The sequence below is a fragment of the Pteropus alecto genome, unplaced genomic scaffold (assembly GCF_000325575.1).
Source record: "Pteropus alecto unplaced genomic scaffold, ASM32557v1 scaffold15, whole genome shotgun sequence".
Classification (NCBI taxonomy): Eukaryota; Metazoa; Chordata; class Mammalia; order Chiroptera; family Pteropodidae; genus Pteropus; species Pteropus alecto.
The window spans coordinates 2,830,056-2,854,310 of NW_006436286.1; the positions used below are offsets into that span (position 1 = coordinate 2,830,056).

The following is a 24,255-nucleotide window of genomic DNA, read 5'->3' on the forward strand; positions in this document are numbered from 1 at the left end:
AAGACTGAATGAAGTTCAAAGACTGTTTCCTGCGGCCTTTCTTCTTTAGAGGGAACCTGGCACCTTCCCACCACCCTCGGGACGGGCTTTGGTCTGTGTGGATGTGGATAAGGAAATTTATGACTTCCTTGTTTCCTGTCACTTAGCTTTTGATAACACTGGCAGTGCCACAGAATTCAGTCCGCAGTGGGGCTTAGCTATAGCCCACTCCTGGGGCTGTGTAGGTGACACCAATGCCTTTTTCCCCCCTGTTATTTATAAGATGGGGAGGGGGCAGGAAGCCCCCCTAATTGTTGGCATAATTTCCCTTTTCTGTAAAGGGGAGGAAACGGGTCTTCCTGAGGCAGTGATCTAGTATCCTTCTTAGGAACTATCTCCCAGCTCGGGTTACTTTCAAGTAAGTAGACAGCTTTTCCTGAGAACTTAGGGATTGAGTCTCTGGGCTCCGCGGACTCCTTCCCACTCCTACGCTTGCTCACTACCTCCTCCTGAGACTTCGCCGAGGGTGCCCCATCCTGTGCTGGGCTACAAGTCTATGCTGTCAAGTCTATGTGTCCGCTTCATGCTGTAGCCCTCACGGACCACATTCAAGATATCTCACATAAAACAAATTCACTCGCGTCCTGCAACTAGAACAGCTCTGGATCTAAACCGGAGCTTTCGCTAGGACCAAAAGCTGTGAAGTGTTTAAATCTCTACGTGGCAGGGAGGTGAAGATAGATGGAAATATGGAAGTCTTCAGTGCTGGGGATTCTTTTCAGCCCTTAACCGTGAGTGGTCATATTCGTGGGTTTTTCAAAATCTAACCTTCTCAACGAAAGAAGTGTGTGTCTACTTGGTCATCGTGCGACACTGCAGGGTTTTAATATTGGATCCTTTGGCCTTATCTTCCAGCATGGCCTTTCCTTTCAAATCCTTTCGTTGGATTTATATGGTAACACTGAACCCTGATGGGGGGAAGGAAACAACTACATTTACACTGTGTGAAAGGTCTGGTCTTTCCGGAGTCAGGGTCAAAAGTTCAAGTCGTCTCAAGTTCAAGGCCATTCTCTGGGGGTTGCTTTGTGAGAGAATGAGGCATTCTGCTAATGATGCAGCAAGAAATGGGCTTGTAGTCACACAGGAAAGTTTGAATCCGTGTTAGAGTTATATGCTAGAGCCAGAAACACCGCATCTGCTGTTCATCTTAAAATGGAATTTAGAGAAATGTTGGCTCTCAATCGGCTTTCTGGCTATGCGGTAGCCTGGTCATGACCCGCCCCCCCATCCCGATTCCCACCAATCGAATGCTCTTACCTTTCCATGGCCCCGAATGGACTTTGCAGATGAGTCTCGACATGGGGACACTATCCACGTGGGCTCATTCACGAGGGTCCTTCTAAAACAGGCAGGAGGCTCAGGGTCAAAGAGGTCCCTGTGGAAGCAGAAGTCACAGCGATGGGTCCACAAGCCAGTGGATGCAGACAGCATCTGACAGCTGGGGAAGGAAGGATGTGGGCTCTGCCCCGGCTCCTCCAGAAGGCGCACAGACAGCTCTGCTGCTGCAGTTTGGACTTCTGACTTCCAGAATTGTAAAATAATCTTTTTTTTTTTTAAGCCTGTAAATGTGTTCTTTGTTACAGTAGCAGTAGAAAGCTGATACGCCCTCTACCGGGTCACCACCCACAACTTGCAAAACACTTGCTAGAAACACTCATTTGATAGATGAGCATCTTGAGCCCCGGTCTCATCCAAGTTGGTCTGTTTGTGTAGAGTCACAGGTCGGGATCGGGGTGACCTGGACCCCAAGGCTACCCCACAGTGAGACCCAGTTCTGATGTGTTTGCCACAAACGCTGAGCCAGAACTCGGAGCGACAAGCTGAGCTGACTGTGGAGCAGCTGCTGGGGTGAACGCTAGTTGCCATGGTCACCTGGGGCAAATAAAAGGCATGGCGATTAAAGGCGCGTTCTCAACTTCTAGGGTACCCGGGGGAGGCAGCCTGATCGGCAGAGAGGAACCGTGTGGGAGGAGGCTGAGCTCCAATGCTGCCTCCTCACCCAGACTAGGGTGCAGGCTCCCTCGTTAGGATTAATAGCCAAATTTCTCTGAACCAAAAATAAGAATAGCTTTTGTTAAATTTGTTTCACTTTGGCTCCCTCAGGACCCAAGAGGACCAGATTCTGGTTCTGTTCAGCCTTGAATTCTCACTGGTACTTCTGCAAGGAAAGTGATTTGCCCCAAAATGTAGCTCAAAGAAGCTTGATTCAAAGGAGCTGGTGGTGCTTACTTCTCACCAGACTTAGGGACCCTGCTCCCACCCTCCCTTCGGGGTCAGAGGGGCAGGGAAAGTGTCATGAGGCCGGCAGCGGGCGCTGGAGGCCTGGGTTCCAGCCCGGCACTGCAGACTTACAGCGTGGTCCAGAGTCAGCAGTTGTCCCTCTCTGGGCCTCAGGTGTGTCATCCGCAGGAGAGGACTGGCCAGGGCATCTATCACCTTGCCACTCGAAATGTGGTCCATGGAAGGTTTCACCTGGGAGTTGGTAAACAGTGCAGAAACTCAGGTCCTGCTCCAGACCTACGGACGCAGAATCTGCCTCCGACCACCCCACGTATGTATGCACTGTACAGTTCAAGAAGCACAAGTCAAAGAAACTTTCCAGCTCAGGGCTGTGGCCGCAGCCCGGGCAGCTTATCGCCCGGACGTGAGCGCCCTCTGCTGGCTCAGAAATGAAGCACTTTCTCTAGGAAGTTGGCGTTCCATTTCCTTCTGCGGGCTTCCCAAGGTTTCCGAATGAAGCTGGAAGCTCCGGCACCTACCGTGGGGCGCAGGACTGGAGAACGTGCACCCGGCCTTGAGTTTTGGAAAGCCAATCCACATCTCCAGCCTGGAAGGGCCTCTCCCTCCCAATGTCCCCACAGTCTACTCTCCCAGCATCTCATCCCTGTCACTTCTGCTTTAATGAAAGGCAGCAGAGAGTGGGGGAACAGGCCAGTGACAAGGTTCTCGTGGTTTATTCACGAGCCAGCTCTGGGACCTTTGGCAGATGACTTGCTATTAGCCCCATTTCCTCTTCTGCCAGTTGAAAGTCGGGCACGCAGGTGACAACGGCAGGACCTCTCAGGACCGTTATAAAAGGTCAGGGGTGGCAAGGGATGGGGAAGCTTTTTGAAAACCTGACCTATCTCACAAATGCGTTTTCATGATACACTAGGAGAACTGGCTGCTCTGGCGCACACCTGGCCACGCCCAGCCCCCAGACCCCCCACCCCAGTCCAGCTCTGCTGTTGCTCGGCCTGGGGCTCTGAATTCTCACTATTTGTCTAGATGAGGGTTTCCCGTCCTCAGAACTGTTGACATTTGGGCCTGGATCATTCTTCGATGTAGGGGGCCGTCCTGTGCATTGCAGGACGTCGAGCAGCATCCCTGGCCTCGACCCACTGGATGCCAGCAGCACCCCTCACCCAAACACACACAGCGGTGACGATGGAGAATGCCTCCAGACACGGCCAAATATCCCCGGGGCAGAGGCGGGTGGCGACATCACCTCCAGTTGAGACCTGCTGTCGATCTAGTCTCCTCGGTCTTTCCAGTCAACAGTAAACATTATCCAGAGGCTTCTACGTACAACATTCTGGGCCGCCTGAAAGAAAAGACACAGACACTGTTTCCGGCCCCAGAGCACAGGCTGAGACAGGGCGGAGGGGCAGGGAGGCCGGATAGATATACGGGGAGTAATGGCAAACACGACACGACCTGGTCAAGAAAAGCTTCAATTGTTCTAACGTTTCGTAGCACTTTCATAATTTAGAGAGCATGGGCCTCAATCTCCCGACGACCTGGGTTCTCGTTACAGATGGAAGACATCGAAGCGCAGGCAGGTTGTCGTCACCCGCTCATTATGTGTGGCCCTCAAGGGCTGTGGGTGCAGAGACGGTGCGCGCGAGCCAGCCGGCTGGGGCGTGGAAGGTGGGGCGTTTGGAATGAGAGGCGTGGTGGCAGATGTGGCAGCATCCGTGGTTTCCAACGTTCCCACCAAACACGATGGATAATATTCACTACAACGATGTATGCGAGAGGCGTTCCAGATTTGCATGCACATCATCCCCACCTCCTTACTTTCTCCCAGGGAGACAAAGAAAACGCTTGGATAATTCATAACTGCCACGACTCACCGAATCACTCAGGGTGTGTATGTGTGTGTGTGCGCACTCACGTTTGCTCAGGGCACGCGCGTGCGCACACACACATGTGTTGTGGGGGTTGCTGTGGCACAGGTAAGACAATGCAAGTTATTCTCAAGTTCCACCCGCTTTCTCCAGAGCTCCACCTCTCCTCTCCTGCCGGAGGATGCACAATAAGCCCCAAAGGCAGGAGGAGGCGTTAACACTCAGCAGCTCGCTAGTTACAAGGATGGGCTTGCGGTCGGGCAGATTGGGGCTGAAATCCCACCTCTGCTTCCGGGCGCCCTCTCAACCTTAAAGTTTCCTCATCTCTAAAATTCTTGGCAGCGAAAACAGGCTGGAAATGCATACAGATGTGTCTAGGGTTTAAATAGCACCGGGCACGTGGCAAATGCTCAAAACAAACACGTAGACATATTGATCATTTAACATTCAACCCTATTAAAAAAGTTACAGTTGTCATGCTCTGAAGATCCATTGTCTTTCCAAATGAGCCACACATTAAACTGCGTCTGAAAGACTAATGATAAATAACCGGCGAGTCTTAACATTTCCTCTTGGCATGGCTACCAAGAGGCCTTTTACACGCTCCTGTGCCACTGGGCTTTAAGTGATGGTGCACCACGCTTTCTGACAACTGTTCTTCCTGGGCCCGTTCTGTGGCAGGCACTGTGCTGGGTTCTGGACATAATTTTACTTCATTTGAGCAGCAAAGGCCTTAGACCCCAGGCGGTGTGATGGACAGAGTCTAACCTGCAAGGCTTTCATTTAGATGCACACTTCTTGGCTGAATCGTGTGAGACATTTAAACTCTGAACCTTAGTTTCACCTCTCAGGTCCAGAGTGATGGAATATGAAATGTGAGAAGCCCGCAGAGGCGGCTTGGGATGGGTCTTACCCACGAGAAAGAAAGAGGTGGTACTGTAAGTGTGGTGGGAAAGCACCTTACACTTTGCAGTTTGAAGCTGGATGTTGGCGTGATCGGAACCACGTTTTGGAACGATCTCCTGGCCGCTGTCGAGCGAGCGCTCCGTGAGCAGGCTGGGCGAAGCTCTCAGCCCTGAAAACAGCCCCAAGTCTTGCATCCCCAGCCTGGACCTACGCTTCTAAGTCACCTGTCTTCTTGACACATCTTCTCAGTGTCAAAGTGGCATCTCTGACTTAATATGAGCAGAGCAGGTTTTGAATTTTCACGCAGCCCCTCTCTCAGAAAATAGTGTCACTCTCTACCCACTGGCTCGAGTTAAAAATTTAGGTGCCATCCTTGTGCTCCCCCTTTTCCTTCACCCCTCCCCCGCCATGCAACCCACCACTAAACGCTACAGACTTTCCCAACGAGGATCTCCAGTAGCTGCAGCCCAGTGTAAGCCACAAGCATCCTCTGCTCTTGTTCTCGCTGGCCTTCTAGCTGGCCTTCTGCTCCCCATCTGTTGGCCTCGGAGTGACATTTAAAAATCTGGGTGTGATCATGTCCCTCTTCACATAGAGTGTGAAATTCTCCGTCATCTTCCCTTTGCTCTTCAGGGTAAATTTCTTACCCTGTGAGGCCCCGCGCGGTGGGCTCCTGTCTCTCGCCCATTTGCTGTTTGTTCGCCAGGCCCAGCCACGCGACGTCACCTCCTTTTCTTAACTACATTAAGCTCCTTCTGGTCTCTGGGCCTTTGTGCTTCTGTGCCCTCCGCTGGGAACACCCACCCCGCAGCTCCTGGCACGGTGTCAGCTTCTCATTCTTCGGTTCAGAGAGCAGAAGGCCCTCATTGTGGCTTATTTGCCCCTTTTTACTTTCTTCAGTGAGCTTACCACAGTCTTATATTTCGTTACTTGTCGCAGCACGTAGGCCCTAAAGTGCAGCCCGTGATCCCCACCTGTGGGTATACATGCCCTCCTCTTGGATGTGGGTGGGACCTGTGATTGCTTCCAACTCAGAGAATATGGCAAAATTGACCGGATGTACATGATTATGCACACATGTCCATGTATTACGTTACCAGAATGTAAGGCAAGTCTTGCTAAGAGACCCTCTCTCTTGGTGGTCTTAGAGAAGCAGGCAGACACATGCGCTGCCATAGGAGGGCGTGAGGGCCTCAGTCACATCGCCTGCAAGAAACTGGATGCTGCCAACGACCATGTGAGCTGGGATGCGGACCCTTCCCCAGCCGAGTTAGGACCCCTAACACACACAAACTGCGAGAAAAATAGATGTGTTCTTTTAAGTCCATAGTTTGTGGTGACTTGTTATGTAACGACAGAGAACCGGTACCCTTGTTAAGTGACTCGTGCGTTAGAAAGTGACCTTCGGGAGGCCCGGGACCTATTCATTCTTCGTTGCTGAAGCCTCAGAACCCAGCTGGACACATAATAGCAGACACTGGTGTGAAGGAAACAAGCATTCAATAATCATCGACTTGTAATATTAATACCCCGTGGACTGGCAGGAATACACAGTCCTTGTTCTCTAGGAGAGGCGAAGCCAACCTGAGTGACAGGTGTGGCTGGTTGTCATGGGGAATGCCCATGTGGGGAGGGCCTGCGTGAAGGAGCAGTTCACACCGAGAACAGCAGTGCTCCGAGCTGAAGGGAGAGAGGTGCCTGATGACATCACGGGGGCCCCTGGCCCAGCAGGGCCCGAAGGTCTACCCTCTGGCTTTTTTAGTTGAGTGAAATGAATCCCTCCTCCTCAGCCCCCATTTTTTAAGGCACTGTGAGTGGAATGTATATCACTGGCAACTAAAAAGCCTTATCACCCAAGATCTGCCATGAATCCACAGAGAAGGAATAAGCTGGTCTGATGTCCAGACAGGAAGGGAATAAAGCATAAAGAAAAACTGCTCATCTGAATAAATATTTATTGAATAAGATGCCACAGCAAATAAACCACTAAAGCAGAAATCCCATAGGATTTTAAATTTTTCTGTAGTCCTTTAGCGTTTTCATAGGACTGTTTAAAGGCTTAACGTGGGAAGTTCTATAAAATAATACAAAAGTATCGAGTGCAAATATTTAGAAAAGTAACAGCACTTAACAGTACTCAAGGGTGGAAGCTATACCTTCCCCACTTTTTCAAAATGCTTTTGGCCATTAAATTAAGTTTGGACTCTATTTTCCAACTTTGTCTAAGAGGCCATTATTACAAAATGTTGCTGTCCTGATAAACAGCTAGTAAGGCAGAAGAACGTGTTCTGTTTTGGGTTCCTGCCTCCTCCCCCCACCTCACTCCTACCTCTTGTTTCAAATGAGTGAATAAACAGTTCCTCTCATGTCTTAAAAAAAAGAAAAAAGAAAAGAAAAAAGAAAAAAAAAATCTACAATTGTCCCAAACTATGCCCTCGGGCACAAGATCTGAGCCTTTAGGGTCAAGTGGGTAGGCTGCAGGGCTCAGGATCCTGCCAAGGTCAAGTCTGCATCACTGGGGAGAAGCAGGTGAGAGGTGGGAGGAGCCACTGAGCCATCACGGTTCTCTGCTGATTGTCCACGTGAGGGCAGGCCAGCCGACAGAACCGACACGGGAGCAACGAGATGTCCAGCGCGGCTGCCGCAGGATCCCATGACGAGTGAGAAAGCCAGGGGGCACGTCCAGGGAGTGCTGGACCACCCAGCCTCCCAGAATCCCAAGGGGTGTGTACGATCCAACAGCCTTCCAGAGGTGGCTGGGAAAAAGCTCTGGTTCCGTTGGGTCGGTCATTCCTGGCAGCGCCCCACTGAGGCTGTGGGCTTCGTAGCCAGCTGGCAGTCGCCACTGGGGTTTGGCGTCAGTGGTCTGTTTGGTAACAAGAAGAGATGGTTAGCTCGAGGGCCTCTTCAAAGAGCGATGCTGAGAGCATACATAGCTGAATACATGACATTCTTTGATGGTTTCTTTTTAGCTGCTTCTTGTAACCACACCAGATTTGGGGCTATTCTGCTTTTACACAGTAGGAAACTGAGGGCACACAGGTTAAAATGACTGAACTGGGGAGTAGGGATTATGGCCCCCCTTCCCCGTTCTAATGTGGTTATTGTGTTTTCCCCAATTATTGTCTGTGTCCTCACAACGATCCACTGAGAAAGGTAGAGCAAGGAGTAGCCCTACTTTACCAATGAAAGAAAACAGAGGAGTTAAATAGCTTGTTCAAGATCACACAGCTAAAACATGGCAGAGCTGGGATTCGGACCCTGGTCTTCAGACTCCAATAAACGGGGTGTTTCTTAACAAACTCACCAGAGGGAAAGGGACAGTCTGGTCTTTTTTAGTGTCTGTGATGGTAGGTTTCAGGGGAAGTGGGACGGACGTAGTGCTGTTGATATTAACCGAATCTTAGAATAACTTGTCTCAGAATTTCAAACAGCTTTGCCAGCACCGACGCCCACCGTCACGCACCAGAGCTTGGCTGACTGATAGTCATTTCCAGGGTTAATACTACAGAAGCTGAGAAAGCCAAGTAGTCCATCCGCCAACCCTCCTTCCAGCTGAGGGTGGCCGTCTGACAAGATTCTAGCCAAGGAAGTTGGTTGGGGGAGGATGGGGAGAGGTCCAAAAATTGATGAAGGGCCAGGCTCAACTGGGGAAGGAAGGCTCATTTTTTTCCTCCCTTCATCCTGCCTTGAAGGTACTTGCTGTAGCCAGAGCCATAGCAGCTTCATTGTGGCCATGAGGTCACACACCAATGAGTTAGAGATGGCAACGCAGAAAGGCAGGAGGTGCCTGGTACGTTGATGACACCACGGGGTGACTGCACAAGCCCTGGGCGCTCTCCATCTTTATGTTATGCAATAAAAGTAAACTCCTATTTGTGTAAACTAGTTACCTGCTTAGGTTCGCACTACTTGCCACCCAAAGCGTTTCCTACCTGATGACAACTAAGAGGGAAACCTTACCTGGTCCTTAGTACAGACGTGAGGAGGCTAGGCCCGCTCTGGTTGCTTCGGGAGACTGAGTGTGATGGAAAGTAAGTGATGTGGTGGCTTTAGGGACACCGGCTGCCCTGGCTCCCCACCTGCCAGGGGAGGTCTCGCTGACTCCCTTACAAAGCGACACGCTTTTTCCTTCTCAGGGGCTAGCTGATTTACGCAGGAGGCAGGTCAACGCCTTTCTTCAAAAGACTGGTCAGTTTTCATAAGGACATCTTACAGTTTTGTTTCCTTTTTTTTCTTTTTCTAACAATTTTAGTTGTGTTATCTTTTGTCTTAGGGTCAAAATCCCATTTGCATCGTGGAATAAAGTTGTTCTTCTCTTCTCCCACACCGATGCTTTGGGTCATTTAACAAGAGAATTTTCTGTTTCTTGAGTGTAGAAGAATTCACTAATGCAGGGGTTTCAGGTGACAACTGTCTTCCTAATAATACAACATACCACGTGCCTGTCTCACTCGCATCCCCTCACAAAGGAACGGTGGAGTTTTTCACGGTATATTTGGAAGATGGGCATCACTCAATGAACTGATATTCTCCAAAAGACCAGTACATGAAGTTACAAAATCATGCACGGTAAAAAAAAAAAAAAAAAAACACCACAGGATTTTTTTAAATGTTTTTTTCTTCCAAAATCTATTAAAGTGCCAGATAGACCAGTGGATTTTAATATAACAAAGTAGAGCATGTCCTTGAACAACGCCGTTTTTTTTAACACTGACAAGATGCTGTAGGAACTTGACACTTGTTTATATCAATTACCTATGGTAAAATTGGCTTCGTACGTCATTTTGCTTAAAGTCTTAGAACCTAGCAATGACTTTAAGTGAGGACGCACCATACAAAAAGTTCACATTTCGATTAACCTTTAAGAAACTACCCCTTACTGAGTTTTGGTGTTCTATCAAAGAACATCCCTAGTCATCTGAAAAAGCTTTTCCTCCCTTTTCCAGCCACCATTTGTGAGGCTGGGTATTCTAGTTCCAGCACTTCAACCATAGTAACACATCACAGTGCAATGAAGGCAGATGCACAAACCCAGCCGATTCCTGCTAAGGTTGACGTGAAAGCTGTCTGCAAAATGCGAAGCACGGATGCTTGCATGAAAATGTTATTTATATTAACAGATAATATTGTTCTTTTTAAATGAGTAAATATTTTTCCAGTTGGTGTTATAATTTCCATTAGAGTAATCATCAGTACATTGAAACCACATAGACAAAACCTTTTGGAAGACTCAATCATTTTTAAGATGGTCAAACGGGACCTGAGGACAAATAGCTTGAAAACTCTGCCCTACTTAAAACAATGGGTCCAAGTGCCTTGTTGGATAAGGATAAGGAGACCAAGGGCAAATCCTGAGTATCTCTTTCGACCTCTTCATGTATAAATAGGTGGCTTTCCTATTTTGCTATTTCTTGTGACATAGCAGAACAGGCTTCAGAGGCAGGGAGGGATTTTGGCTCGGAAGCATCAGCCTCAATAAGCCAAACAGACCAACATTTCTCTTTTTATCTCCTTTAGGACCGAGAGTGATCAAAGCAATTTACCAGAAGTTGAATGTGGCTCCAGGAATATCAACTAAGCAATCCTATGAGACCCACACCTGAGAGATTTTAAATTATACTAATTTCACATTTTATTTTCCAATATATGATAAACCCTTTGGGAAGAAATTTAAGGGCTATGCTGTAGAAAAGCAAAATTCAGGATATTGGTTCTTTTAGAGCAAGGGTTGGAGCCCGTGGCCCTCGGGCCAAATCTAGCATACTGTCTATTTTTGTAAATAAAGTTTTATTAGAACACAGCGACACTCTTGCTTGCTTACTGTCTATGCTGTTTTTGAGTGGCTGCAACAGAGACTTCATGAGCTGCAAAGTCTAAAATAGCTACTTTCTGACCCCTTACAGAAATTGTTTGCTGATGCCTGTTGTAGAGTCACTTGGCATCTTGGTTCAGAGGCTTTGGAATTAACTGGTCTGGATTTCAGTCCCTTCCCTGCGACTTGGCCTCATTTTCCCTGTCACAGCATGGGGCTAGGACCTGCCCCACAGGATGGCTGTGACGATCATGGGGGCTAAGGCCTGGAAAGTTCCTAACAGAGTCCCTGGCACAGAGCAAGAGCTTAATGGGTATTAGCCACCACCGTCAATTCAGCAAGAGCTTAAATGAAGCACAATGGAGTCACATCCCACTTGGGAATCAGATTCTAACATCAACAAGGACAAAACGACAAAAATCATCTCTGAAAATCCCTTAGGATGGTGGCCCATTATACACAAACATACTGTCTCCCAGTAAGGTCACCACAGTGCTGGTTTTCCCTTGAGCATTTAAATAGATCACTATTCCTTCCGTCAAGGCCCCAGACGAAGTAGCTGACATTCAGGAGCCATAATGTAGGAACGAAATTCATATACTCGAACACAAGGTGTACACTCAGTGGTTAGACACGCACACTCTGAAGAGCAGAGGGGATCAGAACAGACAGTGGGACAGCAGAGTCACAGCTCCAGATTCACAGAAAAACACCTTGACTTTTTGTAAATTCATGGACATGTTTTTAAAGGACTCAATCAATAATAACTACCCCGTAGAGTTGCCACGGCAACAAAATGAGTTGTCACATGTGTGCTGGATGATGACAGCAGCGGAACTCCATTATAAATTCCCATTTGATGTGTGACGTGTATGGGGAACTGTGTGAACACCTGCCTCTTACAATTTTACTTCTAGACACCGACTGAGGTTAGGGCATTATTTATAAAAATCCCCCGAATGGAAAAGATTAAATTGTGACATTGATATGTATTTACCTGGGAGAAAACCAGTAGTTGACAAGGCTGGAGACCACCACGTAGGACACTATGATTGTCCCTGATATGGCGAGCGACACGAAGCCCAAACCACAGAGGACACAAAGCAGTGAGAGGCCGCCCACGAAGATGACCAGTCCTAGAAGAGAATGTGGTTAGGGTAAGCATTCTAAGAAGAGGTGCCAGACCCAGAGCCACTGTGTTTAAAACGACAGTCAAACTCAGATTTTTAAAGCAAGTAGATTTCCCATAAAAATCCAGATTTCTAGCATCACTTAAAAAGGAGCTCTAAGCACCTGAGTGGGCATCACTGCATGGTGGCAACTGGCCGACCCTTCCGGTTCCTTGAGACCCACTGTTCCCAAATGTACAGCCACACACTGCCTAACGACATGCTGTCGTTTTGGTCAACGACAGGCCACATGTACAGTGTTTATAAAGCCTACAGCCGTGCACGGCCATGTCCCAGGCCATCGCTTCCACTCACCACTCACTCACTGACTCACCTGGAGCAACTTCCGGTCCTGCAAGCTCCATTCATGGCAAGTGTCCTATACAAGGGTGCCACCTACAGTACTGTACGTACATGCTGTACAGGCTTGAGCCGAGGAGCACCAGGCTCTGCCATCCAGCCCAAGTGTGCGGTGGACCACACACCTAGGTTTGTGTGAGTTACTCTGCGACGTTCGCACAGTGATGAAATCGCCTAATGGCTCATTTTTCCTGGTGTATCCCTGTCATTAAGCAGCACATGACTGCCTTGAGCTTGGAGCACATGGCTCATTTTTGTTCCTTTTTGGCCCACAGGTGTTTGAGTTTGAGACCCCTTCATCCTCAAGGTCAGGGATGGGCTCCCGGTGGAATCCTCTAGCAGGAGGCAGCCGAGGCAAGGATAGGGGAGGAAAATCACCTCCAATGTTTCAAGCTGTCTAATGAATGCTAGAATCTATAAAGCATTCACAGAAAGGCTCTGCGGGCTAAATAAAGTAAAATCTAAATGTAGGTTTTGATTACGTACTTTACAACGGATAGCCTGGCAACTACCACACATTAATCATAAGGTGCGATTGGTCCGTTTACCCACCATGAGTACTAATGAATTACCGTCGAATAAGTGCAGAGAAAATACATTTTTCATAATGTGGGGTCTGTGAGGGAAAAAGAGCAAAAGCTACAATGGAGAGAGCATGGACTTCCACAGTGGACAAGTCCGAGTTTGAGCCTGGTTAAGTGATCACGGTGTGACTGGGCCGCCTGGAGTTTTATTTAACTCCTCTGTAGAAAGGAGTGTTGACATGGCAATGAAATGACTTATCGTGTGTGTGATGGGCTGTGGTCGTTTTTGGCTGCCCAGTCCTTTCTCTGCCTCCCTTGTAACAAAATCTCACTCCCCAGCATAGAACTAATAACACAGCAAATGATGCATGGCAGACACCCTTCCCCTTGCCTTGGGAGTGAACAAATAGCCCAGGACAGGGGGTCAGCCACAGTGATCGTTTCAGGGATGGACCCTGAAAAGGAAGGAAATTCTAGAATATAAATGGATGTGCTGCCTTTTCATAAAGATTTACAAAATCTCAGATCAGTGTTTTTCAAAATGTGACCAATAACCACAGTATTAGAATCAGATGCATTAGGGAGGCTTGTTAAAAATTCAGATTTCTGGACCCTACTGCAGACTTCATCTCTGGATGAGGGCTGGAAGTCCGCATTGTCAAAAAGCAAATTTAAGACTTATGCACACTCAAGTTCGAGAACCACCTCTCTACAGGCTTTGCACAAGCTGTTCCTGCTGTCTAGAGAGACCATCCTTGCCCAAAGGAAACCAAGACGTTACAGCACATCTCAGAGTCCCGTCTTCCGTGAAGCTCCACGATGCCACCAAAACATAGGGGCCCCCACCTTTCTCTCTAAATTCACTTTTGTTACTTTTGTTACTCATTCTTTCATCCATCTATCCATCAATATCTACTGGACAACCACTCTGCCAGGCTGCATTTGGCCCATCTGCCTACCATGCCCACCTTCTCTTTCAAGGGTAAATGGGCAGGGGAACAATGCTGAATGCCCTTAGCTCTGGGAAGCCATAGAATGGACCAAAAGTGATTGCTTGACTCGATGACAACCATCTCTTTGGTCAGTATCTCGTGGTTCGTGATCTGACTTAAAGGCAAACTGAGCCAATCAGATGTGCTTTCTCAGTAATTTTAACTTAGCAACACAGGGAGAAGTTGACAGTCGGCAGTGGGACTTCAGGAGGAAGGGTGGGAAAGGGGGAACCTTAGTACCTAACAAAGGCCCTGGCATACAATAGGTGCTCAATAACTAGCTGCGGAGTGAATGGCCTCTCCATTTAATGATAATAGTTAGCATTCATGGAGACCTATTCTGTGCCGTGGATTGTGCTAAATACTTTCTGGAACTGTAAGCTTCGATCCTTACAATAACCCTTTGAGACAATATTATTATATCCCCATTTTACATCATAACTTGTCCAAAATTGCACCGGTGGAGTCCACGTTTTAACTATTCTGACAAGCTGCCTTGGTTGACGTGATTTTGACAATAGGGACCTTTGACAAGAGTGGCAGATGCCCAACAAATAATGTCCTCCCGATTGAGTCATTTTCTAATGGGGCGAATAACTGAGCAGGATACCTTCTAGTAAAATGACTCCCACAAAAGCAGCCAGGGAGGTAAGCACCACGAGGAGCAGGAAGAACCCAACAGGAACAGCCGACACTGCAATAAACACCAGCAAGGTGAGGGCCACGAAAGGATGCCTGTCCAGGTACTGACCCATTGGAGACTTCAGAAAGGCAACCATCTGCAAGCAGAGAAGAAAGGGCCAGGGTTGAATGCCACGTCTGCATGCCACGTTGACAGATCCGCCTGAGCTGTAGGAAGCGTAACCAGAGATTGTAAAGCTGGAAGGCTCCTGAGTGAGAAGTCGACGCAATAACAATCCTCCCAAGACACAAGTCACCCCAGTGATGACTTAAGGCAGCAGTGGACAGATGGCAAGTCTGAGGGCCCCAGCCAACCTCAAGTCTGGTGGAAGGAGGGAAGACCCAGCCACGGCTCTGCCGCTCAACGCACCCCCTCTCAGAAGGCACCCCCAGCAGCTGTGTGCACCCATGAACTGTATGGACAATGCGCCTACTTCACAGAGGCACAGAGAGGTCAGCTACTAGCTACTCGGCTTCCCCTGGGAGCCTGTTAGAAATGCAGGATCTCAGGCCCTGCCCAGACCTGCTGAATCAGATTCTCCTTTTAAATGAGATCCCCATATGATCTCTCTGCAGGTTGAAGTTGAGAAGCTGTAGACTCGATGACTCTAGAGTCATATAGCTTCCAAGTGGCAAAATATAGTCATTCAAAGCTAAATATAGTCATCCAAATGTCAAATGCTTTCAAAGATTGCCACCTCATTAGGAAAAAATGCTTTTATGTCATCAAGCTGGATGCCACAGATAGGCCAGCGCCTGACGACTCCTGTAAACTTAAGCCACATTAATAAATGGTTATCTTTCTTCACCAGGTAAAAGGATTTTGGGGTCTGGGTCAGTGGAAGAAGGCTGCTTTAATGCAGAGCTGGCCCTGCATTAAAGCAGGGGACCCCACAAAGATTGGCTTCCCCCCTCTTCTTATGCCACTCTCTCCTCAGCAATGACATGCTAGTTCCTGTTCCCTTGAAAAGTTTCATCATTCTAGAAATTTCTCCATCAAAACTGGTCCTTCCTGTGTCTCATTCCTTAGCGCCTTGTAGGCCAACTACTGAAATGAAGACATAATTGAAGCTATAGCAATCTCAGATGCCACTGCCCAAAACACATGTGCCTCCTAAAAATAGCTGTTCACCCAAATGATTCAAATGGTGGGAGTGTGGAGGGCAAGTTGGAAGGCAGGAGGGTTTTATAGTTCAAGTTAACGGTGACCAAAGCACAGGGCTCACCCTGCTGAGTTAGAAAAGCCTGCACCAAGGAGTCCCAGCCTTTGGTTTTGGGGCTTCAGCATCACCTCCTGATAACTCTTGAGGCATGACAAATGACATAGCTTAACAGGCTACAAAATGGCATAATGCCCACTGGCTACACTGACTCCAGCTACTCCATTCTGACAAAAACTACCAGAGATGTGGCTACTCAGCTTCTCCAGCCAGAGGGGACAGTACCAGGAATCGCCTCTGGGCTAGGACTGCCCAGCTCTGATACTCGAGGACCAGAACCCAGTGAGATTCTCCTGTTAGGGTGGCTGAAGGTGAGAGAGGCAAGGGACCACGAGAGGACCACAGGAGTGGGGCAGGCCCCTCGAGCTGTCTCAGGTCTGGATTGCTTAGGGGCTGTAGTCCACACGTACCCTTAGTAAACACCCCCCAGGGTGATCTGTAATCTCTCATCCTTATAATCAGGAGACCCAGTAACCACAGTGAGGAGGAACAGATGAGGCTAGAACACCAGGATGCCAGCCCTGAGAGCTGTACCAGGACTGTCCAGCACAGTGGCCACATGTAGCCACTGAGCCCTTGAAAGGGGGCTTATGTGATAAATGAACTGAATTTGTAATTTAAATTTAAAAACTGAAATTTGATTTAGTCATTGGAAAATTTTTACATTGCAAGTAAGTTGGGTATGTTTCAAATAAGTTTTTCAACTGTAAATTTTATGAAATCTGAATAGAGATCAAGTATTTCCAATGAAAAGTTAGTATCTGAATTGAGTGCTCTAAGTATATAAAAAAAGGATGTAAAAAAATTAATGATTATTCAATGTTAATCACATGTTATGCTTTTATGTCATCAAGCTGGATGCCACAGATAGGCCAGCGCCTGACGACTCCTGTAAACTTAAGCCACATTAATAAATGGTTATCTTTCTTCACCAGGTAAAAGGATTTTGGGGTCTGGGTCAGTGGAAGAAGGCTGCTTTAATGCAGAGCTGGCCCTAGGGGACCCCACAAAGATTGGCTTCCCCCCTCTTCTTATGCCACTCTCTCCTCAGCAATGACATGCTAGTTCCTGTTCCCTTGAAAAGTTTCATCATTCTAGAAATTTCTCCATCAAAACTGGTCCTTCCTGTGTCTCATTCCTTAGCGCCTTGTAGGCCAACTACTGAAATGAAGACATAATTGAAGCTATAGCAATCTCAGATGCCACTGCCCAAAACACATGTGCCTCCTAAAAATAGCTGTTCACCCAAATGATTCAAATGGTGGGAGTGTGGAGGGCAAGTTGGAAGGCAGGAGGGTTTTATAGTTCAAGTTAACGGTGACCAAAGCACAGGGCTCACCCTGCTGAGTTAGAAAAGCCTGCACCAAGGAGTCCCAGCCTTTGGTTTTGGGGCTTCAGCATCACCTCCTGATAACTCTTGAGGCATGACAAATGACATAGCTTAACAGGCTACAAAATGGCATAATGCCCACTGGCTACACTGACTCCAGCTACTCCATTCTGACAAAAACTACCAGAGATGTGGCTACTCAGCTTCTCCAGCCAGAGGGGACAGTACCAGGAATCGCCTCTGGGCTAGGACTGCCCAGCTCTGATACTCGAGGACCAGAACCCAGTGAGATTCTCCTGTTAGGGTGGCTGAAGGTGAGAGAGGCAAGGGACCACGAGAGGACCACAGGAGTGGGGCAGGCCCCTCGAGCTGTCTCAGGTCTGGATTGCTTAGGGGCTGTAGTCCACACGTACCCTTAGTAAACACCCCCCAGGGTGATCTGTAATCTCTCATCCTTATAATCAGGAGACCCAGTAACCACAGTGAGGAGGAACAGATGAGGCTAGAACACCAGGATGCCAGCCCTGAGAGCTGTACCAGGACTGTCCAGCACAGTGGCCACATGTAGCCACTGAGCCCTTGAAAGGGGGCTTATGTGATAAATGAACTGAATTTGTAATTTAAATTTAAAAACTGAAATTTGATTTAGTCATTGGAAAATTTTTACATTGCAAGTAAGTTGGGTATGTTTCAAATAAGTTTTTCAACTGTAAATTTTATGAAATCTGAATAGAGATCAAGTATTTCCAATGAAAAGTTAGTATCTGAATTGAGTGCTCTAAGTATATAAAAAAAGGATGTAAAAAAATTAATGATTATTCAATGTTAATCACATGTTGAAAATATAATGTTTCGGATATATTGGGCTATATAAAACATTGTTAAAATTAATTTGACCTGTTTCTTGTTATGCTTTTTAATGTGACTAATAGAAAATTTTAAATAATATACATGGGTCAGATAGTATTTTCATTGGAAAGTAAGAAAACAGAAAGAAAAAAATGGGAAGCAAACTGCTGGCATTTGAGCAGGACTGTGACGTAGTCCAAAAAATAATTTAAGAAAAAAAAATTAAAATCATTTCTTCCATTAGAAAAGTAAATTAAAAAAAGAAGAAAAGAAAAATGAGCCTGGCAGTCATGTGCAAGAGGCAGTTAGGAAGATTTGCAAGAAATCGGGCAAGCAATACTGATGGCCACAGAGGGAAGAGGAAGAGGAAACGTAGTATGAAAGCGGAATGACAAAGAAACGGCGACAGGACTTGGGGACAGTTTGGCATGGGGATCTGAGAGTGAGGGGAAAGGCGGGACTGCTCTTTCTAGTCCTGAAAGAATCTACTTTTCTCTTGGCCTCTTTCTGAGGCTGGGCCCTACAACCAGGGAACAGAAAGTCACTCAGATATGCAGGGAGCATTTTACATCGTAGACAGCTGAGCCCAGCAGTCGTCTTCCCTCAGGAAGAAGGGCCGCCCCTGCTCGTGCCAGTCTGCCACAGAAGGGGAAGACGAGATTCAGTGACGCTCGATAATAATAACAGAGAACATTCGTTAAACGCTCAGGTGCCGAGCACTGCTGTAGGTGCTCTCAGTGTCATTTCCTTGTTTCTTTCTCCCTACGATGCTGCGCGGCAGGTAAGGAGGAGCAGCTTAACGTTCTTTAAATCTAGGGGTTAGAACATAGCAATTAACTTTTCATTCTCATGGCAACAGAGGGGGACGCGGTGGGAGGATGGAAAGTGGGAAGACTTGCTATTCAGTAACACACGCTGTAATTTTCCATCCCCATCCTAGAAGCCGGAACAGGTTATCCAACCCAGATTTTATAGGCTGGGTGCTGCGCTGAGGAGCCCAGTAATGCCAGGCTGGGACAGACTGGCACCATCGCATGCTAGGCTCTGTGCTAAAGACTTCTCAAACAGCATCTCTGGTCATCCTCACAGCAAACCTTTAGGCCAGCATTGCCTATTTTAGAGGACATGGAGATTCAATGACCCTAAGCGACTTGCCCTAGGTCAGATCAGGGTATTTTAAAATGCACACATTCCAGGGTAGGGACAAAGGGCCAGTATTTAAGATTCTTGCTCTTAGGAACTGGGCACTTCCAGACCAGGCCCCTTAGAGGGCTTCAGCTGGGAGACAAGGGAGACACGGGGAGCTGAAGGTGCCAGACTGAACAATCACGTCTGCCCAGGTGAACAGAAGAGCCAAGGAGGAGGCCAGGCTGCAGAGGAGGAGGATGCGGCAGGTGCAGAAGACAAAACTAGAGAAGCAACATGGCCCCAAACATGGCGGGGAGGGAGAGTCGCCTCTGACTCCTGTGACGGGTTCTGACCCCCAAGGCTCTGCCCCAGTTCACTTCCTGCCCTTGGCTTCTAAGAAAGTCTTACATTTCCCCAAATGCCTGCAGGTCCCACCCACGGGTTAATCTGCTTAAGCTGTTTTGAGCAGATTTCTGACTCTCTCCATTTAAAAGTAAGACAATTAAAATTTGAGGAGGCATTCCAGAGACTTCCTAAAAGAGACAATGGAGTTGTTACACAAACACTCCATCTGGAAGCCATCTAGTCATATCTAGAGTTCAAGGGACATATTAACCTCTCAGAGAAGGTTTATAATTACTTGGGGAAAAGAAATCATTTAAATATTCCAGAAACAATGGGATAGCTGTGTAAATTTTGGTGTGTCAATATGATAGAAGTTTCTACTACCAGTAAAAGCAATTGTTCTGAAGACCCATGCTTCAATATGGAAAACATCAATGTACAATAGCAAGCAAAAATAAAAACACAGAACTATATCTGTCATGATTATAATAACATTTGTAAAAATTACATAGTGAAGGGGCCTAATAATCATAATGATAATGATAATCACCATTGCTAGATCTGTTAGTGATTCACTTTCCTTTTTCCTCTAATATGACTGTATTGAGTTAATATAATTATTCATTCAATTAATACAACAAAATCTTTTTAAAACACTATTCTTCCTCAGAACTATCTGAAGAACATCAAGGCTTAGCCAGCTGATAACCTGTCCCATCATTCCGAGAGTTGGCTGGCCTGATAGTTATCTAGCCCAAATGTATTCTAATGACCAAGGCTGAGGACCTAAGATCAAGGGCAGAGTTCATATGCTTTAAATGCCCGCCTCAGAAGGTGGACGTGACTATTAAATAAGACACACCAAATACCTGACATAGTGTTTGGCACATAGTAAGTGCTCAGTCGAGGTTAGTCAGTCATTCCCCATGAATTGCGGATTTCATAGTTGTGAATTTGCTTACTCACTAAAATTGATTTGTAACCCCCAAATCAATACTTGTGGTACTTTTGCAAACATGCACAAAGCAGCAAAAAGTTTGAGTTACCTGACACACACATTCCCAGGTGAGGTCCAACTAGGTGCCACTCCACCTTCTTGTTTCGGCTATCTTAACAATGGTCCTTTTCATGGTCTATTTAGTGCCACCTTTTTTTGTTCTTCACATTTTAATGTTTTTTGTTGGTAATTTCACCATTTAAAATGGCACCCATGTACAGAAGTAGCATCTAGTGTTCCTGGGTGTAAGAAGGCAGTGGTGTGCCTTACAGAGAAAATAAAACGCGTTCAGTGAGCTTTGTTCAGGCGAGTTATGGTGCAGCTGGCCATAGGGTCAATGTTAATGAATCGACCATATGCATTCAATACAGTGTCTTTAAACAGAAATGTACATAAACCAGCTTATGTGTTAATTATTGATGAAAATGCTGTAACCAGAAGTTTGCCAGAACCTAATCCTGCATTTCCCCTAGGAGCAACAGTTCAGCACTTGCGAATTCAGTGTTTGAGGTGACTTTATGGGACACAATGTATAATGAGAATGAACTGTAGAGGTGGATGAGCATGAGGGCCTTTCTTACTGAGCTAACTTGTACAACAAGTCTCAGCCTGCTGACTAGAAAGTTACTTGTCGAATTTAAAAATAGCTTGCTAAATCCACAAAGAGTACCAGAAGTATTTTGGGATAAGTCCAGAAGAGATCTCCAATGGAGTATATTACTCTAGATTGCACAGTGATATCTCTTCAAATAGACTCTAGTGGAACTGTGCTATCTGATACAAAAAACAGATTACAAAACAGTTTATTTTGTTACATATACATGTATATTTTTATGAGTAGAAAAAAGTCTAGAAGGATATACAAGAAAATGTTAATAGTATTATATCTGAGAGTTGTTATTTTTTCCCTGAAAAGCATACAGGAGAGAGCAATAAAGGTAAATATGCAAGAAAGTGAAACATACTATCTGAAGTCCCATTGCCATTGAATGGCTACTGAACACCTGAAAAGTGGCTAGTTCAAAGTGAAATGCGCTGTGTAAAATACATACTGGTTTTGAAGACTCGGTACAGAAAAAAAAAAAAGTGTAAAGCATCTCAATAACTTTTTCCATCAATAATTTTTTATAATGATTACATGTTGAAATGGTAATATTTTGGATATATCAGGTTAAGTAAAATACATCACTAAAATTAATTTCACCTGCTTCTTTTTAAATGTGGCTACCAGAAAACTTTAAATCACACATGTGGCTCATGTCATATTTCTAGTGGAACACCGAACACTAATCTTAAAGTAGACTTTGGCCCCCTCATTTTCAGGGTAACAGAGAAGTCAAAATGAACAACAAAACTGAAAAGCTATGATATCTGTGACATAGACTGAGAGTCACCTCTATATCCAGCTAAAGAGTTGCATTTGCCACAAGTGGTGGTCATGTGACTGAATTTTGGTCTATGAGATGTATTTGGATGTATTGTATGTGTGACTTCCAGGAAGTCTCCTGAAATTCAGGGTGGCTTGTAAGTCTTTCTTCCCCTTCTCCTCTATTCTATTGCCTGGAATATGGATATAATGGCAGATGCTCTAGCAGCCATCTTGAACAATGAACTTGAAGGTCATAACTTAGACGTGGCTGGGTGGTAAGGCAGAGACTCCTGACCTACCTCCAAATTCTACTTGAGACAGACATAACTTTCTGTGAAAACTAGTGTTACTTTGGGACTTTCCTTTATATGTACTGATTGGAAACTGACCTTCGAGTTATTCTGGATGGATTCTATCAGCAAAGACAGCTTTCTCTGCAATTCCTCGAAGTCCTTTGAGGTACTCGGGGTTTCCTCTTTGGCCATCCTGCAATCCACTTCAATCTCTTAGGGCTTAATTCTTCTACCACTAAGCTCTCCAGTGCAGGGAGCAGTCGAATCTCTCATGTCATCCCGTCTCTTGCTGTCACTGGAAGAAACAAAAAGTTTCTTAAAGCATTAGTAGTCTTACCCAAACGGCCCAACGAGAGCCTTTACACACTGTCTTTACACACTGATGATGGGTGCACAGAGAGTGGGTAACTTGACAGTATCTACCAAAATTTCAAATTGCACACACCTTGATCCAACAATTTCTTTTCCAGGAACTCGAAGGAAATAATCAAACAGGTATATCAAAATGTACCAAAAGGATGTGCAGTGCATCCTTGATTATAATATATAATAAATAACAAATGGTAGTAAGAAGCTAATGGTCTGTCAGTAGAAAACTGGCTAAATAATGATAAATTCATACAATGAAGTACTATATTGTGGATAAAATGATAATGTGGCTATTTAGTGACACGAAAATATGTCCAAGATAAGTGAAAAAAATTATTAAAGAATTATAAAATATTCCATATGGTTACATAAACATATTTATTTTATGTACATGTCCCATAGTAAAAGATCTAGAAGGACATCTAACAAAATATTAATGGTATTACCTCTGAGAACTTGTTTTTTTTTTTTTTGGCTTGACAAAAAACTGAGAAGACTATAGAAAAAAGAAAGAAAGCTGAATATACAATTTCAAGTCCCCCCAAAAGCCTTTTATTTCACCCCCCCCCCAAGCCTTTCTCAGACAGTGATGGTGGCCAATTTCTTTATTTTCTACCCACGCCAAACAAGCTGGCTCCCAAATGCATTGTGCCATAAGTCATTCTCTACTTTCATCTAAGTCTCTGCCCCTTGACAAGTGACGTGCCTGACCGCAGTCCTACTGTGTGACTCAACAACCTGGAATTTCCAGGACTGTCCTGATCTCACATAATTATTTATTTTTTTTATTGAATATCCCACCTACGAATTAAGTGAGTGGGTGGCGCTATTAACACCTCCAGCGTCCAGCACGCACATTAAGGGACATTTTCATCATCTCGGCTGGAGATCCTGGTCTACAGTCCCGCTGGCGAAACAGAAACCCGCTGGACTGGGGAGGACCAAGCCCTCCATCACCATGTTCCCTCTTCGAAGCTGCAGCTGGCACGGAGCTTGACTGTGGGATGTTCCCAGCGCTCAGTTCCCCTAAGCGATCTTGAGCGACGAGCAAGAACAAGCCCAGGTTTCCCGTACTGGTCGGCTCGGGCCTGGGAAACCCAGGGCTACCCGGACCGGTTTGGGGAGCTCGATGCGGGATTTAGTGGCAGGAGCCACAGCTGTCAAATGCACCCAGCGGACCACCAATGCCCAGGCCCCTCCCTCAGTCACTCACCCCTCGGAAGGGTGTCCCCGGGCCCTGAGAAGCCTCCGGAAGAGGAAGGCAGCACCCCATAACCGGCGGCCCGCCGGCTCCGCCCCTCCGGGGGCAAACAGCTACCCCGAACGTTCCGGGGCGCTGTGCGGGGCGCGGGGCGCCTTGGGCCCACCCAGGCCGGCTCCCAGTATTTCGGCCTTGGGAAACGCGGGGGAAGGGCGCCCAGTTTTTCGGAGTCGGAGGGGAGGGGTGGGGGGTGATGCAGGTGGAGAGGGGGCTCAGGAAACAGGCTGAGGAAGCGGCGCTCAGGGGCATCGAGTGCCCTGTCACTAACTCGGGGGACTTGGAGCGCCCCTCTCCTCAGGGATGGGGAGGAGGTCCTCGGTAGGAAGAGGAAGCCGCTGAGGAGGACGGCGCCCGTTTCCATAAACCCTGAGGAGACGGTTTGCAGCCTCTCTTCCCTAAACCGCGGACGGAGGGCCGCAGGCGGGGGACAGCGACTGCCTCCCAAACGCCGCGGCGCGCTCCTCCTCCCGCCCTGCCGCGCGGGGTCTGGCCCGCTCGG

The 24,255-nt window shown here is 46.8% G+C and overlaps 1 protein-coding gene and 1 long non-coding RNA gene across 5 annotated transcripts; both read right to left on the minus strand.

Annotated features, from left to right (window-relative positions):
- Positions 1-837: 837 nt before the first annotated feature.
- Positions 838-2,493, minus strand: LOC112480267. Its single transcript, XR_003046528.1, has 3 exons — positions 2,392-2,493; positions 1,297-1,414; positions 838-947 (listed from the first exon to the last, which is right to left on the minus strand). It is a non-coding gene; the product is annotated as an uncharacterized LOC112480267 (long non-coding RNA).
- A 4,499-nt stretch (positions 2,494-6,992) lies between these two features.
- Positions 6,993-23,761, minus strand: TMEM159 (transmembrane protein 159). Of its 4 annotated transcripts, none has more exons than XM_025047309.1 (5): positions 23,709-23,761; positions 22,223-22,421; positions 14,525-14,763; positions 11,867-12,005; positions 6,993-7,920 (listed from the first exon to the last, which is right to left on the minus strand). In XM_025047309.1, exons 2-5 carry the CDS (start codon positions 22,316-22,318, stop codon positions 7,612-7,614), a joined length of 783 nt encoding a protein of 260 aa, XP_024903077.1. In that variant the 5' UTR covers positions 22,319-22,421; positions 23,709-23,761; the 3' UTR covers positions 6,993-7,611. The 4 variants fall into 4 exon arrangements, with proteins under 4 accessions (XP_024903077.1, XP_024903078.1, XP_006912594.1 ...); XM_025047310.1 differs by lacking the exon at positions 23,709-23,761 and adding an exon at positions 23,297-23,666; XM_006912532.3 differs by having other exon boundaries at positions 7,701-7,920; positions 14,525-14,693.
- Positions 23,762-24,255: the final 494 nt, after the last annotated feature.